The following is an 18,265-nucleotide window of genomic DNA, read 5'->3' as shown; positions in this document are numbered from 1 at the left end:
GGCTACTGCAGCAGTGACAGAGGAGCCGGACCATGCGGCGCTCCCCCAGCAAGGGGTAGGAGCCTCCAGGAAAAAGCTGAAACACAAGGGGCTGCAAAATGTCCACGGCTCATGGCACCCGTTCTGTCAGCCACGGCAGAGCCCCCGGGCACGGGCAGGGCAGGGCACGCAGCCCAGCCGTGCACCGGCGAGCGTGCCTGGGGCACACAGCGCACGGGCAACGGGGACTGGGAGCGAGGAGCTGCCTGCGGGCACCGCCGGGTCACACTCCTGCACGCCCGAGCCACAGCTCTGCAGAAGTGGAGATGAACATTTTATGGTAAAATATGCAGAGCATGGGACAAAAGGAGAGAGAGTTTCTCGCATAATGAGACGCTGTCAGAGACACGCTCCCCAGGAAACCAATTAAGAGGGCGCTTCGCGTGTGTCAGGCCAACACCTGGCAAAACCCCCTTTCCCAGAGCGGATTCCAGCGGCGCGGCTCCAGGCGCCCCCAGCACGGCCCCGTCCCAGACCCGCGGCCGGGAGCCCCGCGCGTGTCGCAGGCGGCGCGGGGCCGGCTCTGCCCGCGGGGCCGCTCACCCACGGCCGCGGGCACGTCCCGGAGCCCTCAGCGCCGAGCCCGGCACTGCCCCCGATGGGGCTCGCTGCGCTCCGCGGGCGGGCCGGGGCCGCCCGGGCGGGCCGCGGTGCCCGGAGCGGCCGCGGGAGCACCGCCCAGGCCCGCCCCGGCCCGCCCTCCGCCATGGCGCTGCGCTTCTCCGCCAACCTCTCATGGCTCTTCCCGGAGCTCCCGGCGCTGCCGGCGCGGCTGGAAGCGGCGGCGGCCGCCGGGTTCGGAGCGGTGGAGGCGGCTTGGCCGGCGGGCTGCCCGGCCCAGGAGCTGCGGGCCGCGGCGGAGCGGGCGGGGGTGCGGATCGCGCTCCTCAACACCCCCCCCGGTACGGCCGCGTCCCGCTGCTCCCCCCGTGCGCGGGGTACGAGGAGCCTCCGCCGACCCTGCCTCTCTCTCCCAGGGGACCAGGAGGCGGGCGAGCTGGGGCTGGCGGCCGTGCCCGGGCGGCAGGCAGCCTTCCGGCAGGGCCTGGAGGCGGCCGTGCACTACGCCAGGGCCGTGGGCTGCCCCAGGTAGGTGCGAGGCGGGACCCCCGCTCCGGCCCCGCGGCTGCCGGGGGCTTCCTCTGCTGCCCCCTGCTCCAGCACTGCCTCTGAGCGGAGCCTGCCCTCTGCCCCGCCGTGCCTGCCGCCTCTCCCGGGCAGCATCTCCTGCTCGGCTGTCGCGGGACGGAGCCAGCTCCGCTGAGCGGCACCGCGGCCGCAGCGTGCTCGCTGGGAGCGGACCGAGAGCTGCCAGGCACGAGCCCGACCCTGCCCTTCCCAGCAGAGGCTCTTGTTCCCACCTCCACACAAGAGTCCCCAGGATAATCCTCCCTTTTTCCTCCTCAACTGCACGAATCGTTTCCACCAGGACACCACAACAGTTGCTTTATTGAGGCCACGCTGACTCCAGCACAGCAGAGACACCGTAAAAGATGCAATTAGCCTGGCACAGCTCCCTTCAGCAAACCAACAGGGCCCTTTTATTCTTACTTTGCACCATTCTTTCCTGTTGCAGCTCAGTCCAAAGCCCTGTGGAGGGCATGGGCTAGGCAAGCCATAGGCTGCCCAGCACCATTTGCACACTGGTACAGCCACATTGAAAAGGTTTTTGTTTCTACTGTGTGCTTTCCCCCCAATGGTGGCTGAAGATGGCTGGGGCTTGAGCTCTTCATGGCAGGGCAGTCCAGCCCGGGGCACTGTCCCCTCCCTGCTCACAGCCAGCAAGCAGTGAGACCTCACAGGGGGCAGGCCCCTGGCAGAAGAAGCATGCCAATTGCCCAACGTACTGGTTTGGGGCTTTGCCAAGGACCAAGAGCCCCAGAAAGTTCCAGAGTCAGGGTGAAAGAGCTGAAGGCAGTTAACAAAATGGGGAAGAAGCAAAGTCTGATTTTTCAGGCAAAAGGTTCAAAGTCATCCCTCTGTGTACTGAGGTGGGACGGTGCATATTTGTGTCCTGGCTGGCAGCCTGCTGGCTGCTGTTGTGCCTCCTGGAGGAGAGATGGCTCTTCTTACCCTTCTGTGTCTGCTCCCCCAGCCTGGCCCCCCGTTTCATCAGCAGAGGAAGGTGTATTATATCAGGCCAGCTGCTCCCAGTTGCTGCCTGTGATAATCTTTCTGTGCCTGCAGGATTCATGTGATGGCTGGGCGGGTTCCCTTGGGCACAGACCGGGCTGCAGTGGCAGGTGAGATGGAAACCACCTTCATTGAGAATCTCAGATACACTGCTGACCTCCTGTCCCAGGTATGTGGGGAATGGGTCCTGCTTTGTGTGTGCAGCTCTTAGGATGCCCAGAATGGGGAAAATACCAGCCTGGCATGGGGAAGTTATGCTTCCTGCAGAGATAACAGGATGCTTGCAGGGTGATATTACTGTGTTACAGGAAGACATGATTGGACTGTTGGAGCCTATTAACAGCCGCATCACTGACCCTCGCTACTATCTGAACACCCCACACCAAGGTAAGCCAGACAACAAGAGTCTTCAGAGGAGAAGGATCTCCAAAGTCTGAAAGGCAAGAGGTTGCCTCACAAGGAGGGAGATGCTGAAGGAGCACAGTTGATAAAGGACGTCCTGGGGCTTCTCTGCAAAGCTTCCACCCTGGGGCAATGGTTTCTCATTTCTTGCCCCCTTAGCTGCTGCCATCCTGGAGAAAGTGGGACGGCCCAACCTGAAGCTGCAGCTGGTGAGTCAGCATTGAAGCTCTCTGTGAGAGACATTTGCACAGGTCCACAAAAGAGTTCTAGTGGCTGTGGGCTTGTTATACCTTCTTGGGGACACTGGACAGGGACCATAGCACAGCTGTCCTTAACTGCTCACTGCTGACCAGCTGCACCCTCCATTTTCCTGTCTCACCCCCAGGACCTTTTTCACTGCCAGATCATGGATGGCAATTTGTCCCGCAACCTGGAGACATACTTCCCACTCATTGGTAACACCCTGTGCCCAGACCACTGGGGAGTGGCTTTGAGAGGGGGCCCTCCTACTCCAGGCCCTGCTGTAGCTGGCTGGGGGTGTGGGGCTGCTCTTGGGTCACCTTGTCTCATGGCCAAAGGCTGCAGGCAGGGCTGCCTTGGGCATGGCCTCTCCCCTTCCCTCCCTAGGTCACATCCAGATTGCACAGGTACCAGGGCGGCACGAGCCCGATAGCCCTGGGGAGCTGAACTTCCCCTACATCTTCGAGCTCCTGGAGTCCCTCGGCTACACTGGCTACGTGGGGTGCGAGTATGCTCCCAAGGGTGAGTGCTCTGCAGGTCTGAGCCCCACGGGCAGGGCCAAGCACAGACCAGCTGGCTGGGTACTGTGCCAAGACAGGCAGGTCCTCAGGGGCACAGGTACTGGGTGTTATCCCTACCTGGGGATGAGGGCTCTGTCCTGAACAGAAGCTGCTCCAGCTGCAACAGGAGACCTTGTCTGTCACTGCAGGAGACACCCTGGAAGGTCTGGGCTGGCTGCGATCCTACTGGGAGAGCCGAGGGCTGCAGCATGGTGGGACCAGCAAGGCAGCCAAGTAAAACTAGAAAACCATGAGAATAAAAGACAAAGCAATGGCTTAAAAGAGGAGCACGTGTCCTCTCTAGGACTAGGGGGGTGTGGTGGGTGGGATGATTTCCTAGAATGAGGTTAGGAGCATCTATGTAATTTCCCTTCCTCAGGCTCTACTGGGCCAGCCCAAGCTGTTGGACCCTCATCTACACAAGTACCACCTGCAGCATGTTTAATTTAGTGATGGCTCAGACACCACTGTAGGTGACTTCAGGCACACAGGAAACTTTCAATTCGAGGCTGCAGGGGTGTCCAGGGAGAGGTTTCCAGTCTCCCCAATAAGGGGAGCATTCCAGCTGGCGCCTGAAGTTGTGGAAAGAACACTTTAGACTTACTTCCAGGTACTGAAGTTCTCAAGGCTGTTGCCAGTGCCCAGCACTGACTGCAGCAGGGCTGCAAGTGAAGCAAGCAGTCCCCTCACAGGCTGTCTGATCCAAGGTAACAGGCTGGGAGCTGCCTGCACATGGATACTCAAGGCTGACTGCCCTGCTGCTCCTGCTCTGGAGCAAGTGTAAGATTCCAGAGCAAACCCAGTCAGCCCCATAGCCAGGGCTGCTCTGCATCCTCCACAGGCAGCGTTCCACAGCCTACAGCGACTGAGCAGGGATCTGGTTCCGTTTATTTCACAGATAGACCAATGGCTCAAATGTACACCTCCATAAAACCTTCCTGTGATCCAGTTCACCCTTCCTGTCCCATTCATGCTCTCCCAAGGAAAGCAAAAGGCCTGAAGCAGTTGTCCTCACTGCCAGTCAGGCAGCCCTGTACTCAGGAGTCTTTCTTCCTAAAGCCAGAGCACTGTGCAGTGCTGTCCTGGGCAGAAGATGATGCCGTGCACACTCCTCAGTGCCTTCCCAGCAGGCAGAACTCACCTATGGTTACCAAAGCCATGTCCCTGAGAGTTGTTCTGCTTCAGCCAGCCTGCAGCAGCCAAGTTCCTGCCCTTGCTGTTTGGTTCAAGGCCATTCAGTATCAAACCCACTGAAAACAGCACGCAAGGGCCATACCAGCCAGCCTGCACACCCCCAGGCTCCTCGGTCAGTAGCCATGTGTGCCACTGGCAGTGCTGCCTGCAGTGCCCACGCCCAGGTCCCCCTGAGACCCGTTCCTCCCCATGGTCACAATGGCACGGCCGTGTCCAGGTCGGAGTAGGCGCTGCTCCAGGATGTGGGTGCCGGTGCTAGAGCAGGCCTGTCCACAGGTTGAAGCAGGCGGTGTTGATAACTGACTCCAGGTGATGGTACGTGGACACAAGCTGTGGCAGAGGGCTCTCGCTGTTCTGGGGCTGCACTGGGAACGGCTCCCGGAAAACCACAGTGAGGCTCTGCCAGGAGGGAGGAGAGGGTCAGGGGACAGGATGCAGACAAGCACTGTGCAATCCCTAGCCCAGATGTCTGGACACTTTTTTGGCAATGTTAGGCAAATAGTGGGAGAAGTCCCAAAATGCCAAAGCACTAAGCTAGTGCCTCTTCCTGTGACAGAGCATATTTGAGCCCCCTCCCAATTTTTCTGCTGGAAATTCGGTGCAAGGACTTGCCCACTCTGTCCCAGCTCTCATACATCTGCAGTTACACCAATCCTGGCAGCAGCCACAGGAGAGGAGGGGATCCTACTGCCTCCACACTAACAGGAGCTTCCAGGGAAATTAAGAGGGAAATTTCTTTTTCTAAGGGAAAGAGTAGGAGTGCAACAAATGGGGAAGGGGAGGAGATGAAATGTAATAACCGCAATCCTAAAAATAAATGCTGCCTGCTCCACTCTGACTAGTGACTGTACTGAAAAGGCAGGGCAAAGGCAGAGAGGAACAGGGAGCAGGCAGAGGTTGCAGGAGCTGAAGCAGAACAAAAATGTGACTCAGTGCACTCAGATCAGCGTCATGGAGGCAAGACACAGCGACAGGATGTTCTCCAGAGCTGAAATCCAGCACATCCAGTAGCCAGGGTCCCTTACTAACTGGTAAAGCCATGAGAAGAGCTGTGTAACTACAAAACAGCAATTGTACCACCATCATTTAGGAGGAGAAAGGAAGTTATTTGTGAGCCCAGCTCCAGCAGCATGCAAGGCTTTGGAGCAGACTGGGGGAGACAGAACCATGAGGGAAATGCAGCTCGCTGTTACCAAAGTGATGTGCTAATGCTAAAATTCTCTTTGATAAGGCAGTATTTCTAGACAAAGGAATCATGGTACATCTTATCTGAGATTCAGGATGGATTTGATGTGGTGTCACATGGGAAATTTAGGTAAGCTGAAAAGATAGAAATTAACCAAAAATTTTAAGATGAGAACATGGCAGTGCTGAAAGGGGAAATGGAGAGAGGTTACAGATAGAGGTCCTTCAGGACAGGCTTTGGGACTCACATTGCCTAGTACTTTAACAAGTCTGGTACAAACATGCGGAGTATGCTGATAAAATTTGAGGCACTAATACAAAACAGGATTGGGATAATGCAAAAAAAAAAAAAAGAAAAAAGCCCTGAGAGAGTTTTGAGAGGCTACAAGAACGGGATGAATGCTAAGCACAAAATACAACGTTAGGAAAACAAAGGATTTCTGTTACAAAATGAGAGTCACTGGGAGAGGGGATGGAGGTTCTGGGTTTATCATATCAATGGCCACAAGATGACACTATGACCATCAGGTGGCAGGAGGCACTGAGCAGCCTTTCAGCAAGCACCACCTCTTATGTCTCCCCTACCTGCTTTTCAGATGGAGCATGATTTATTTTACATGGCATCAGTTATTCTGCAGTCTCTGCAGAAGCCTTATTGTGGACTGAAGCCTCTTGTAGATTCCCTGCTCTCACATGGAGCTGCATCCCCTGTGATCCATCCTGCACCCTGCCTGGGAGCACAGCTGAAAGCAAAGTATTTTTGCCCTCAAGTTCAGTGAAGGCAAAGGCCCCTACAGGTTTGCTAGACCCTGACAGTGCAGGTCCCCTTCCTTTCTGCCCAGGCAGGAGCAGCCCACAGCACTGGTGACCCCTCCCAGCCAGACCCAGTGTGATCTGACTTTGGACTGAATACAGAAGGACTGCTTAGCCTGGATAGAGAGACAACTGAGAAAATGATCCAAAAGCAATCCTGTGAAGAAAAGAGGATCAAGTGTTCACTCTTTTCTAATACAAGAACAAAGGGACATCACATGGAAAGAACAGTAAGAGTTTCAAAAATAAGCCAAGTTCTTCATCTAGACTGCAACTGCTTTAAGGAGCTGCAAGTCAGGGGAAATCATGGATGCCAGAAATTAACCAAAGGAAATAAAGCTGTGGAGGGCTATCAAATAAATGCAAAGGCCAATTCCAGCTCAGGATGGGCCTAAGCTACAGATTCTCAAATGCTGGGACAGTATTCAGGAGAAGCATTACAGCTTCTTGACCTGGTCATGTTCTCATGCACACCTGCCCTTGGCCACTGCTGGATCAATCTAGACAGATTCCTGGCCTGAGCCAACATAGCTGTTGTTCTGTTCCCAAGGACTCACCGTTTTTCCTGAATGAGAATCAAGAAACACAAGAACAAAGCAATCTGTGAACTTCTGGTTGAGCACAACCTGTCAGGAGAGTCACAGAGCACGTTAGAAAGGAGCCAGTACAGAACCCAGGACAGGGACACAGGGACAGAGGCTGCAGGTGGGCAGTGGGCTGTGTCTTACCAGATACTGAGTGCCGGTTTCAGCATTGTGGAAGTGCCGACAGCTCTGGGGAAAGCGGCTCAACAGCACCTTGATGAGGCTCTGGTACCAGGAGACTGTCATGGTGAGGAAGCATTCCTGAAGGCATAGAAAAAGCCTGATCTTCAGCCTCCCTCTAGCCATGGCACCAGCAGCCACAATGCTACAGCAGCCTTCAGACCCCAGATCAGATGCAACCCTCACAGCCCACTGAGGATGCTGACTGAGGGCTGTTCACTCTCTATAGACAGGTCCATGCAGTCTCCCCCTTCCCCTGCCACCTAGGAGCTGTGTTCCTGCCTCTACCTTCCCACAAAGCAGGAAGAGATGTGCATTGCAGGCCCCTTCACCTGGCACCCCACTCCCTCCCAGAGCAGAACAGCAGCTGCTGTGCCCCCATCCCTGCTGCTCACCAGCTGGGGGTCGACATCTGCGATGGATTTCCCATGCACGGCATCGAGCAGCTCCTCCAGCTCCACCAGCGAGAGCTTGCCCAGCTTCAGCTTGTCAGAAGCCAGAGGCTCCAGAAGGAAGAGGCGCTTCCAGAGGTTGTCCCTGCGGCAGTGGCACTTGGCCAGCTGCACCATGCTGCTGAGCTGCTTCTGGGCTGAGGCCACCTCAGAGGCCAGCAAGGGGAAGAGCGGAGAGGTGTAGAAGAGCCCTGGCCCCAGTTTGACCTGCGTGCCCCCCGCGTAGAACTCGCTGCTGTCCTCCACGTCCTGCCACAGCTCCCGCTCTGCCGATGGCTGCTGGCCCAGGCTCGGCTCCGGCTCCGCTGCCTCCCAGGCCGCCCGGCCTACCACAGGCTCCAGCACCTCCCGCTGCAAGCGCGGCAGCTTCTTGAAGCGGCGCATGTCGGCCGTGAGCCGCGGAAAGAGCTCCCGCTGGCTTGTCATGATGACATAGAAACGCAACCTGGGAGCAAGGAGACACTTGTTGAGCTGGAGAAGGGCTGCTCCCCTCTCAGCTGCACTGTAAATGAACCACAGGCCCCTCTGTCCCTGCCAGAAAGGATGCTTCTCTGCCCAGGTTCTCATGATGATCCTCCCCAGACACCAACAACTCTGCCCGAGCTATTCCAGACAGAAGCAGTCCCTCCCAAAGCCCTTCTCCCCAGCCAGGAAGCTTTGCTGCCACTGGCCCCCAGTGCTCACCGGAGCATGCGTCTCTCTGCCTCGCTCTGCTCCTCAAACGGTGCAGCACTGTGACAAACAAGGAGGGACACATCGAAGTCATCATGGTGACGCAGACCTTCAGAGTCCTTGTAGGAGCCCGAGCTGGGAAAAAAAAGCACATCAGTAAGAAGGAAGCTTCACTTTGTTCTCTCAGGGCTCCTGATCACAACAGAACTGTTGGACATGGGGAATTCCACACAGCAGGACTCCTCAGAAGTGCCATGGGAAATGTCAAATGCAGCTGCACACACACACATCACTGTTGGCCATCTCAGATGAACTGGCCAGGACTGCTGTCTGGCACCGTATAGTACACTCAGCTTTGCTGGCACCTTAGGGCAGTGTCCCCAGGTCTGGCAGGTTGCCACCAATCTCCAGCAGCTCCAGGGATTTGCAGCAGATGCACTCACCTGTTCCAAATAGAGACCAGTGCATATTCGTTCTGCTCTGTGCCCGGTGTTCCCTTCTTGCTGTCATTGCCCGTGGCCGGCCGGGCCATGCGCAGGGGTTTCATGTGGTAGGTGTTGGCATGGTCAGCAATGTAGTTGTACAGCTGGTGTGCAGTGATCATGTTGGTGGGCAGGGCCAGCGTGCCTAGTAGAAAAATACATTGCTATCAGAGGAGACACACTGTGCCTCTTACCTGGGCAGAGCAGTGTCCTCCCATCTACTCCAGGAGACACAGCAACCAACCTGCCCCTTCCACAACAGGGCAACAAGGACCTTCCCTAGAGCTCAGACCCTCCCATCACCCTCACCCTGTCATCTCTCTGAATACTCCAAAGGTCAGGAAGGTTTATTTGTAAAGGACTTTTGCCAAGTTATGTGGTGATCAATCCCAGACTGATCATATATTGACCTACATACCTTGGAAAACGTGATTACGGCCAAACTTGGGGATGTCAGAGTGATGGGCAATGAAATCCTCCAGGAAGCTGGTGAGGTGGTAGCCTTGGCGCAGAGCCATGTGGGAGCCCAGCAGATACTGGTGGACTATGCGCAAGTGGAAGTCGTAGCTGAACGAGTGCACGTGCATGAGGTCCCGCACCTTGTCACACTCCTCCGTGAAGAGCATGGAGAGCTGTGGAGGGACAGGGGGTCAAGGCAGGAGTGTTACCAGGCACCTCACACCCTCCTGCAAAGCCCTGCTGACAAGGCATGGCACAGCCAGTGCAGCTGCCCCAGCACCAGAGCAGGATGCAGCCTCATAACACTGCCCCGTGCATGTGCAAGCTTTCCTGGAAAGAAAGGCTCAGCAAATCTGCAGGCAAGGTCCTGGAAGGCTCTAAGCTTAGGAGAGACTCTCCTGGCATATCTAAAATGCAGCCTTGCTACAGAGCTCCCTTGGAAAGGACAGTATGGTCATGCGTGCCTCGTGTCTCAGACAGCCTGGGGCTGGCCAGCCTCAATATAAACACCCAGTGCCCTTGAGAACAGGCAGCAGACACCCTGACCCTACAAAGGAGAAGGGAGCAGGCAGCCCCAGAGTGTTGTAGAGCAAGGCACTGAGGTATAAAGGAACCTTTCTGGTGCAGAAAGTAATCTCTAGCAAAGGGCAGGAATCACGTTCACAGATCCATGTTCTCATTCCACTTCTTTTTCCAAGGGAAGCAGAGAGCCACGCACTGATTTTCCTCAGAGCAGGCAAGAATTTTTTGCCAGAATTGCTCCTATTCCTCCCCAGTCTGCTCTGTCTTGCTCTCCAAGCTAGGACAAAAGCCATCCTCTTGCCAAACCTCCCACCTCCTTTTACTGCAATCCAGCTCTGCTCAAGCAGCACCATGGAGGGCACGTGGCTGCAGAAGGCTCTGTGAGGCTCTGCTTTTCCATGAGGAGGGAGCAGAGGTTTCCAAAACTTGCTATGACTGAAATGCCCACTATGCTCCAGAGATCACTCCTCCCCACAAAGCATCCCCTGACCCTGAGGAGCACCAGCTGTGCCTGCAAAGCCATTACCTGAGAGTTCACAGACTGCCCCATGGGGATGCGCGAGCACTCCAGCGCGTACTGCTTCACACAGAAATAACAGCCCTGGAGGAGAGAGCACATGAGCAGAGCACAGAAATAACAGCCCTGGAGGAGAGAGCACGTGAGCAGAGCACAGCACAGCCTTGGGCCCCTCCAGGGAAGGAGAACAGACCCCATGCTTCACACTTGGCCTGGGGCCCAGACACTCTCACCCCACGTTCTGTCTCACCTCTTGTCTGAACCAAGCCAGACCAGCCAACATGTGGCTGAGCACAGAGCACCCTAACTAGTGCTGAGCTTTTCATTACCATTCCTCCATGCAACTCTTACTGCTCTGAGTGCTGCAGAATCATCTCCAGCTGATCCCAAACTTGCAAGACCATGGAAGAAGCAGGACAGGACAAATGAAGAATCACACGTCCCTGCTGCACTCCTCATCACTCCCTCTGTCACTGCCCTTGAAGAGCCCCCAGAGACCATACTTTATTTCTTGGTCTTTCTTACCTGGAAGGCCAACTCCATAAGCACAATCCCACCTGGAAGAGCTCTCTGTAGATGGTACGTGGCAACAGCAGGGCTTGTGCTCTGGGAAGACAAGGACAAAGCTGAAAGGTTCTCTGGCTCACAAGGGTGTGAAGCTGCCACAATGTTCTGTGGCAGGGGTGGAAAAAGAGAGGCCTCATCAACTGAGCAATCTCACTGGAGAGAAGAGATGGCAGAGCTGACAGTGAAAAGAATCCTAACAAACCTAATAAACAGCCTTTGAGAGAACACACCAAGCACATTGATCCCTTCACCTCCTGCTTGCTCAGGATAAGGTGTCTCTAGAGTGTGGGACACTATGAGCCAAGGAGCGATAGTGTCCATGGAACCTCACTCCCTGCTGTGGTGTTCCCAGTGCCTGGCTGATACAGCAGCTATCAGAGACATCCTTTCTCAATTCTGAGTTCAGCTGCCAGCAAATTCATTTGCTTCCTCTTAACTTGCTCAGCAGATTACTCTCTTCTCATTTTATCTGCAAGGTGTTGTCTTACCCACAGTCTTGCACCAACATCAGCCAAAGGCAGGTGCCAATAAAGTGCCAGAAAAGGGTGAGTAAATGCTACATGCTCCCATCATCTCTGGGTGATTCCACAAGCCATGGGTAGTTTCTACTTAGCTAGAGACTCCAGCAGATTCCTCCCCAGGTACTTACTTACTGAGTCTTGTAAACTCATGTTCACAAAACTCATGTGTTCACAAAAGCTTTTGTGTTCAGAAAACCTGCTGCTCAAAGAAACACTCTCCTAAGTTTCAAAACAGGCTCCAAGTACTTTAATTTGATGGTCTCTAGGTGTTGTATTGAATAAGACAGAAAAAGGGTCAATCCCTTTCCAGGTTAGCTGCAATATTGTAGAGCTCTGACTTGTTCCTCCCTAGCTGCCACTTCTTTATACATGAGGAACCTCAACCTGCTCTCACAGTAGAGCCATTCCAGGCTTATCTTCTCTAACCTCTTTAACTTCTGCATTCATCTCACTCTAACTAAAGATTCTTCTGCCCTAGAGTTGCCCTTAAGCATAGGTGCTGAAGGTTCTCTGACAGGTAATACTTCAGAATCTCACCCTAAAGCAGCTCTCCTTGCCCTAGGTCATCCTGTTCCTTTTCTGAGCCCCGCCAAGCTGTTACCAGTCTTCTGATTATTTGCCCTGGTTCCACCCAACAACAGGAAAGGGCTCTGAGGCCTGTAGGAGGACATGCAGGAGGGCAAAGAGATCTCATCACATTCAAACTCTCAAAGATGGTGCTGGTCTAGACATGCTTTCTTCTGCCCTCCCACTTCCTTTCTGCCTGAAACAGTTTCAAAAGCCAACCAGAACTGGACCACTCCACAGCCTGACTTCCATCCCAGTTCCACTCTTGTAACAGAAATGCACTCACCTTTGGACTTCCCTCTGGTTTCGGCTTTGTGTAGGAAAAGGACCCTCTACCCTCCACTCCCATTGCTGCCAGAGCTCGGATCCGGCTTGTGCTGCTGGGAATGAGAGCAGGGACAGCCTTGAGCAGGGGGCCAAGACCTATTGTGTCAAACCAGGGCACAGCTCAGTGTGTTGGCTCTTCTCCAACACCAGGGTTCCCAGCACGTCACTGACCTGCGGGTGGTAGGCGAGGGTGGCCGCACCTGGACCAGAATGAAGCCCATGCTCTGCAGGTACTGGATGTACTGCTGCAGGAAGGCATTGCACATCTCCTGCAGCCAGGGCTCCTCCTTCACCTTGCAGGGCAGTGCATCTGCAGAGTCACAGCTGTGGCTGCGGTCCCTCCCTGAAGCTGTAGAGTCATTGGAGCGGTGGCGCTTCTGCAGGAGAAAGTGAGCTCCTAAGGAGAGCTGCTGTGACTGGCCCCAGCAGAGGACACCAGGTACACTGGTTGAGCAAAAGGTAGATCTCTCTCTGCTAGAGAGCACTAACATCTGGTTGTCCAAGAACTGTCCCAGTGCATGCACCAAAATGCAAGATCCAAGATCTACCCAGCCATGCACTGACCTAACAGCGCTGCAATAACCTGCAGGAACCTGCTGCCTGTGCCAGCATTCACATCTGCCTCCCCCAGAACAGCTTCCACAAAGTGTTAGTGGCTCACAACTGGTTCATGCAAAGCTCAGAGCTTCAGCTCCTATTACCATGGTAAGAGTCCAATCCCCTTATGAATCCCGCTGACTTCTCAGGATTTCCTAGCAGTTCAGTAGCACTGAAAAGGAACAGTGTATCCTTCTAAACACTCAGTTCTCCTTTTGATGTCTTGAATACTCCTTTTCTATGTGCTGAGAGAGACTAAGGTTTCTTTTTTTGATCTCTCCACTTTAAGCCTGCAGCTCTGTTACATGTTTCTATCTGGCTTTCTGCCTATCTGCTCCACCAACCACAAGAGATGTCTCTTTACCTGGCATCTCTCCAGCTACTCTCTGACCTTCTCCAAGTCTCTCCAGTTCAGTGCCTTTGCCACAGGATGTTTGGTCTCACACTAACTGGCCAGATGAAGACATTAATACACAAGTATTTTAGAAATTTATTAGAATATTACCCATTATACTAACACCTCTTTCTGATGCACTCCAACCAGTGTCTGCTACACTCAACTGTTCACAAATTGCAGAAACCACTGAGATGTGTGCTCTGTACAGGCTCTGCAGTGAGTGTACAGTACAAGAGGGTTCAAATTTCTCTCCACATTCTGCTGTTTTACTGCGAACCAGGTCCCAGCTCCCACAAAAGCTCTCAATTCACAGGCTACTCAGGTGCCTTTTGAGTTCCTTGCATTCTTTTTCTGTTCTGACCAATCTGAACAGCCCTCCAGCACTGCAAAGCCTGGCAACTTATATGTCCCAGTAAAAGACCTGGAGATACAGAAACCAATACAGCACCTTGAAACCCCTGCTGCAAGGCTCTTCAAATCCAATAACCAATTTCCATTTTGCTCCATTTTGTTCCAAAAACAAAGTGAAGTTTTCATTCTGTGATAATACTTTCCCTTTCACCTGTGAGTGTTCAATTTCTGTAGCAACTTCTGCTTAAAGACTGTCAAAATCCTTTTGACATTCTGATAAATTACAACAGCCTGTTCTTCCCTTCTGACACACATACAGACTGTGAACAGCCAGTACGGGATCTGCACTGGTGAGTATGTCAGGTTGCCACCTGCTCAGGATTCAGCTGATTTGCCTTCAATTGTTTTGTCTATTTGTTGGGTCCAGAAAAGGCTTACCAGGTCTGGCTGCTGAATGCATAAAGGAAGTCTTGCTTCCTTAACAGACCAGTATCAGACAGTGCCCTTGATGGCTTCTCCAGACTCAGCCCTGAATTCCCTGGGTAGAAAAGGAAATCAGTCTTCTCCAGGGACAGAGTGGCTGCAGGAGAAATGCTTTGAGGACCCAAGGATTTTTTCAGTCTCCAACTTACAGCATTCAAATCCACCCTGTATTTTAGGAGTGAAGCCAGAGCAGCCCTGTCTTGGGAAAAGACAGCTCCTTTGTCCCTGTGCACAAAGCCTGACCCCACTGGTGCTTGCTGACACTCACCTTCCCCTCGACCTTGCCCAGCTGGTCAGTCTGGATTTGCTGCCGGAAGGCCGGGTCAAAGAGCAAGGGGGTGGCACAGTAGTGAACCAGGCGTGAGGACTGCTTCAGAGTCTCCAGGTCTGCCAGCTGCACGACATGAGAGGAGCATAGTTACAGCACACACCCCTAACCAAGGCTGGGAACAAGCTCTCCATGATACTGCAATGCTGCTCAAATGGAGATATTCGGGGGAATCCCCTGCTTTACAGCCTTTCCAATACTGGGCTGTGAGGCCCAAACATGGTTCAGAGCCCTGCAACCCCAAAAGTTCAAGCAGAGACCACTAACTCCACTGCCTAGCACCATCCCCACCACACACCCTGCTTGGAGCTGCAGTGCTCCCCTTTGCTGGTGCTCCCAGTGTGCTGTAAGAAGACCCAGCCCACCACCTGTCCAGGCTGCACTCACACTGATAGGCATGTTGGACTGAGCTGATCTCTGCTGCCACGTGACAAAGAGGTTTTCAATCTTCATCTGTTTCTCCAGTTCTGGAGGAAAGAGAGAAGTCACAAAAGCATCAAGCCACAGCCCCAAGTATTGCTACTCTCCTTCACTCCCACCCTGAACAGACCATAACTCATTTCTACAGAGAACTGTCTCCTGACAAAACTCTTGTTCTGCTCTGATCTCCTTTTCCAGAAGTGAGATTTATTAGGCAAGCTCACATGGTATCAGCCCCCTTGCTTTACCTTTCCTCTCCATGCTCTTGATTTCCAGAAACTGGGCCCCATGCCGAGCCACGGGGTCAAAAGGTCCCACGTCAGGCCCGTGGGGTAAGCGCCTGATGGTGGTGACATCCCGCAGGGCTTCGTCAAAGGGCACCACGTCAGGATGGAAGTGCAGGGACGGGAGGCTGCGGGCAGAGCTGCTCAGCCGGCCTTGCTCCTTGCTGGGTGGGGGACACGGGCTCCGGATCAGCGCATCCACCTCCAAAGTGGAGTTCAGGAAAGGATTTGGCTCCTAAGCAAACACACACAGCCATGAAAGCCTCCTTACTGCCAGCCCTGGAGCAAGAACCCCCAGAGTAAATCCAATTCTGGCTATCTGCTGACATCTGTGTTAGCTTTTTCCACTACCAGTTCCAAAAACAGTGCACCTGGGCCCACCATGGCTCTAATGTGAAGTGGGGAGCCCATTCCTCAGCCTCCACCTTAAGTCATTCAGTCACCAGTAAGTGCTGCTAGAAGAAGGACCTGGCTTCTCTTTTCACCTGTCTCCAAGAGCAGGGCAACAGTCTGGCTGGAAATGGTCAAGTAGGACATGTGACTGTCTGGGAATGCCCTGCCAATCAGCACACAAAAAGTGGTTGCAAGCTTCCTCAGACCCCCAGACTGCCAAGGCCCTTCCTGAAGACGAAAGGGCTGCCCTGCCTGGAGTGGTGCCCTACCTGCTTGCTGTCCTCATGCCATGGTGTGTCCATGAAGCAGTGGTGGTGGAAGAGTCCCAGCTTTTGGCTGATCAGGCAGTGCACGATGTGGGACCGGGCATTCTGCCACTGCAGCAGGCGTGTCAGGGAGCAGTTCAAGTTGGCCCCCAGGTCTGGGGACCAGTTGTAAGTGTAGAGTGTCAGCTGGAGAGAGAGAGAGGAAGGGGAGGAAGACTTAAGGACATGCTCAGAGGGAGCCTGCATGGTGGCACAGGCTGCCCTGGGTATTCTGGTGGTACTTGCTGCAGCCAGTTTCAGATGACAGGCTGGAACAGGGAGAATGCCAACAGCTCAGTTACAGTCCCCTGTTAACAGCCACAACCATTGCTACCTTTTTGTCAATGATCTCCATGAAGAGGAACCTTTGCCGGGGCACCAGGTCTCGACCAACAAGGCTGGGATCAGAGCCTCTCTCTGCTGAGCTGAATTCCATGGCCTCAAAGCGCTGGAGCCCTTTGTGAACTGGAAGAAGCCACAGTTATGACCCTCAGTACTGGTTCATCCCACTTTTATGTCCCACCATGCCATTAAGATGTCATGACAGGATGTTTTACCACAGTACTGCTCAGCTCATCTTGAAATAATCTGTCACAAGCACAATCAAAAGTAAGGTCTCAGAAGGCAAAACCAGACAACCCACTGCCCACCTCTGTCCCAGTAAGGAGGGGACACTTGTTCATTGATGTCACCCCAAAAGACCCCAGCACAGTTCCAGGGACCACAGCCAGGCACTCACCCTGTTCTGTGCTGCAACGCCACTGCTGGAAGTTGCGTCCCAGCAGGATGAAGTGTCTGATGACTCCAGGGCAAGGGCTGGTACTCTGACTAGACTTATAGGGCAGGAAGGCAGTGCCCCGATGGTAGCTGCAAAGAAAAGCCCCAGAGGTGGCTGCCAAGAAGAGCTGTGGCAGTAGAAGTACAGCTGATCAACACCTGCTGGTGCTAAACAGTCACCTGTGAATTGCATAACTCACCAGATCTGCTCAAACACTTTGACAGTGGTGTCACTTGCCAGGGCAGTGACCAGATTCACCACTTCCACTAGGATGGAGGACAGGAGGAAACGAGAAACCATCTCCAAGGAGCATTGCTGCACTGACGGGCACCCTGCATGGAAGATGCACTGTAGGACAAGGTGCCAAGCTGCCCCAGAGCCACATCCTGCCCACGTGAGCAGTGCAGAGGGCTGAGGGCCTGAGGCAGGCAGAGCTGGAGAACAAGAACTTTACATGGATGACAGGATGAAGCCTGAAATAACCTATTTTCAGGTTCTGGCCTAAAGTGGGACCTGAACCAAACACCCTGTATGCTTTGAGCACAGCACTTTATTCCCCCACTTATTCTTTGTTCCTGGCTTAGTCCACATCAGAGGAAGAGGACAGCTCTACTTTGCCAGCAGGAGTGTGAGAGGATGTACAAACACCAAAGGGAAAGGTAACCAGAAAGTAGCAACATGGCAGCTGTACAACCCATGCATATGAAGGGTGCTCCTCCTCTCCCCCCCCTGTCTGCAGGAGGGTCTCCCATGCAACTTCAGAGTCCCAGAGCATGTTGCAGAGGCTCAGATCCCCCATCCCTGCTACACCTGGGAGCTAAAGCACTACCACAGCTGGTTACTGGAGTCCAGGTTTCTCCAAAGCACCTGCAGGCAAGTTCAGCAAGCCCTGGACTTGGAGCATGGCAGACAACCACAGGCATTAGAAGGTTTGTTCTGATGCACAGGCACATGCCAGGCCTCCTGCAACAGCTTTCTAATGCTGATGCTGGCCCTGAGACCAATATGACTCTGGGGAGGTTTGGGGAGAGACAGGTGTGCAACTAGGACCAGCCAGGAATGAAGATGGATGCTGCTGTAAGAGGACTTGTCCTGAGAGCTCTGGCTAGAAAGGCCCACTCCCAGCTCGTCTGGAAACACATACCCAGGTGGTTCATGAATGCCATCCACTGCTGGCAGGTTTGATTGAAGAGTGGGTGCATGGTACCTACATCTCCTTCTTCCAACTGGCAGGCTCGGCGCCTGAGGAGAGGGAAGGGAAGCACAATTACACCAGATCAGTCATCTGTATCTGTAGTGAAGGTAGAAAATGCAACAGTCCCCTCACAGCTCCAGAGCAGAGCCCTGGGAGCCTCCTTTTGAGGCTGATACAATCCTTGAGCTGGGTCACTCTTGCCAGTAGCCATATGAGTGTCAGAGAAGGGATCTCTGGCAGGGAGAAACAGCTGTGCTCCCAGCAACACTCCAGCAATAAGGGGTAGGGCTTTGTATGTGGAAGGCAGCTTTCCTAAAC

The 18,265-nt window shown here is 53.9% G+C and overlaps 2 protein-coding genes across 7 annotated transcripts in view; one reads left to right on the top strand and one right to left on the bottom strand.

The window, feature by feature from the left end:
* Positions 1–745: 745 nt before the first annotated feature.
* Positions 746–3,656, top strand: HYI (hydroxypyruvate isomerase (putative)). 2 transcript variants are annotated; one of them, XM_064428620.1, is made up of 8 exons: positions 746–941; positions 1,017–1,128; positions 2,227–2,341; positions 2,481–2,559; positions 2,734–2,783; positions 2,960–3,029; positions 3,202–3,336; positions 3,524–3,656. In XM_064428620.1, exons 1-8 carry the CDS (start codon positions 746–748, stop codon positions 3,610–3,612), a joined length of 846 nt encoding a protein of 281 aa, XP_064284690.1. In that variant the 3' UTR covers positions 3,613–3,656. The 2 variants fall into 2 exon arrangements, with proteins under 2 accessions (XP_064284690.1, XP_064284689.1); XM_064428619.1 differs by having other exon boundaries at positions 3,202–3,656.
* Positions 3,657–4,240: 584 nt separating this feature from the next.
* Positions 4,241–18,265, bottom strand: part of SZT2 (SZT2 subunit of KICSTOR complex) — a 54,172-nt gene continuing 40,147 nt past the window's right edge. For 3 of the 5 annotated variants that reach the window (XM_064428613.1, XM_064428617.1, XM_064428616.1), the window contains exons 54-72: positions 17,897–17,994; positions 16,952–17,084; positions 16,714–16,841; positions 16,309–16,439; positions 15,939–16,121; positions 15,241–15,511; positions 14,960–15,039; positions 14,513–14,638; positions 12,588–12,793; positions 12,376–12,469; positions 10,960–11,040; positions 10,444–10,518; positions 9,355–9,568; positions 8,898–9,081; positions 8,467–8,589; positions 7,726–8,227; positions 7,295–7,411; positions 7,124–7,192; positions 4,241–4,967 (exon numbers count right to left, since the gene is read on the bottom strand). In XM_064428613.1, the coding sequence (XP_064284683.1) occupies positions 4,824–4,967; positions 7,124–7,192; positions 7,295–7,411; positions 7,726–8,227; positions 8,467–8,589; positions 8,898–9,081; positions 9,355–9,568; positions 10,444–10,518; positions 10,960–11,040; positions 12,376–12,469; positions 12,588–12,793; positions 14,513–14,638; positions 14,960–15,039; positions 15,241–15,511; positions 15,939–16,121; positions 16,309–16,439; positions 16,714–16,841; positions 16,952–17,084; positions 17,897–17,994 (2,959 nt within the window). In that variant the 3' untranslated portion in view covers positions 4,241–4,823. The remainder of the gene's footprint in view (positions 4,968–7,123; positions 7,193–7,294; positions 7,412–7,725; positions 8,228–8,466; positions 8,590–8,897; positions 9,082–9,354; positions 9,569–10,443; positions 10,519–10,959; positions 11,041–12,375; positions 12,470–12,587; positions 12,794–14,512; positions 14,639–14,959; positions 15,040–15,240; positions 15,512–15,938; positions 16,122–16,308; positions 16,440–16,713; positions 16,842–16,951; positions 17,085–17,896; positions 17,995–18,265) is intronic. The other 2 variants (XM_064428615.1, XM_064428618.1) reach the window with 1 other exon arrangement.

Source organism: Passer domesticus, chromosome 7 (genome assembly GCF_036417665.1).
Source record: "Passer domesticus isolate bPasDom1 chromosome 7, bPasDom1.hap1, whole genome shotgun sequence".
Classification (NCBI taxonomy): domain Eukaryota; kingdom Metazoa; phylum Chordata; class Aves; order Passeriformes; family Passeridae; genus Passer; species Passer domesticus.
Note: the sequence above shows the minus strand (reverse complement) of the source record. Positions and strands in the feature narration are given on the sequence as shown.

Bases quoted from the DNA above. Each gene is read 5' to 3' on its own strand.
- HYI (XM_064428619.1), top strand. From the start codon at position 746: ATGGCGCTGCGCTTCTCCGCCAACCTCTCATGGCTCTTCCCGGAGCTC. The intron at 942-1,016 runs GTACGGCCGCGT...TCTCTCTCCCAG, and splicing joins GCTCCTCAACACCCCCCCCG to GGGACCAGGAGGCGGGCGAG. The intron at 2,342-2,480 runs GTATGTGGGGAA...ACTGTGTTACAG, and splicing joins CTGCTGACCTCCTGTCCCAG to GAAGACATGATTGGACTGTT.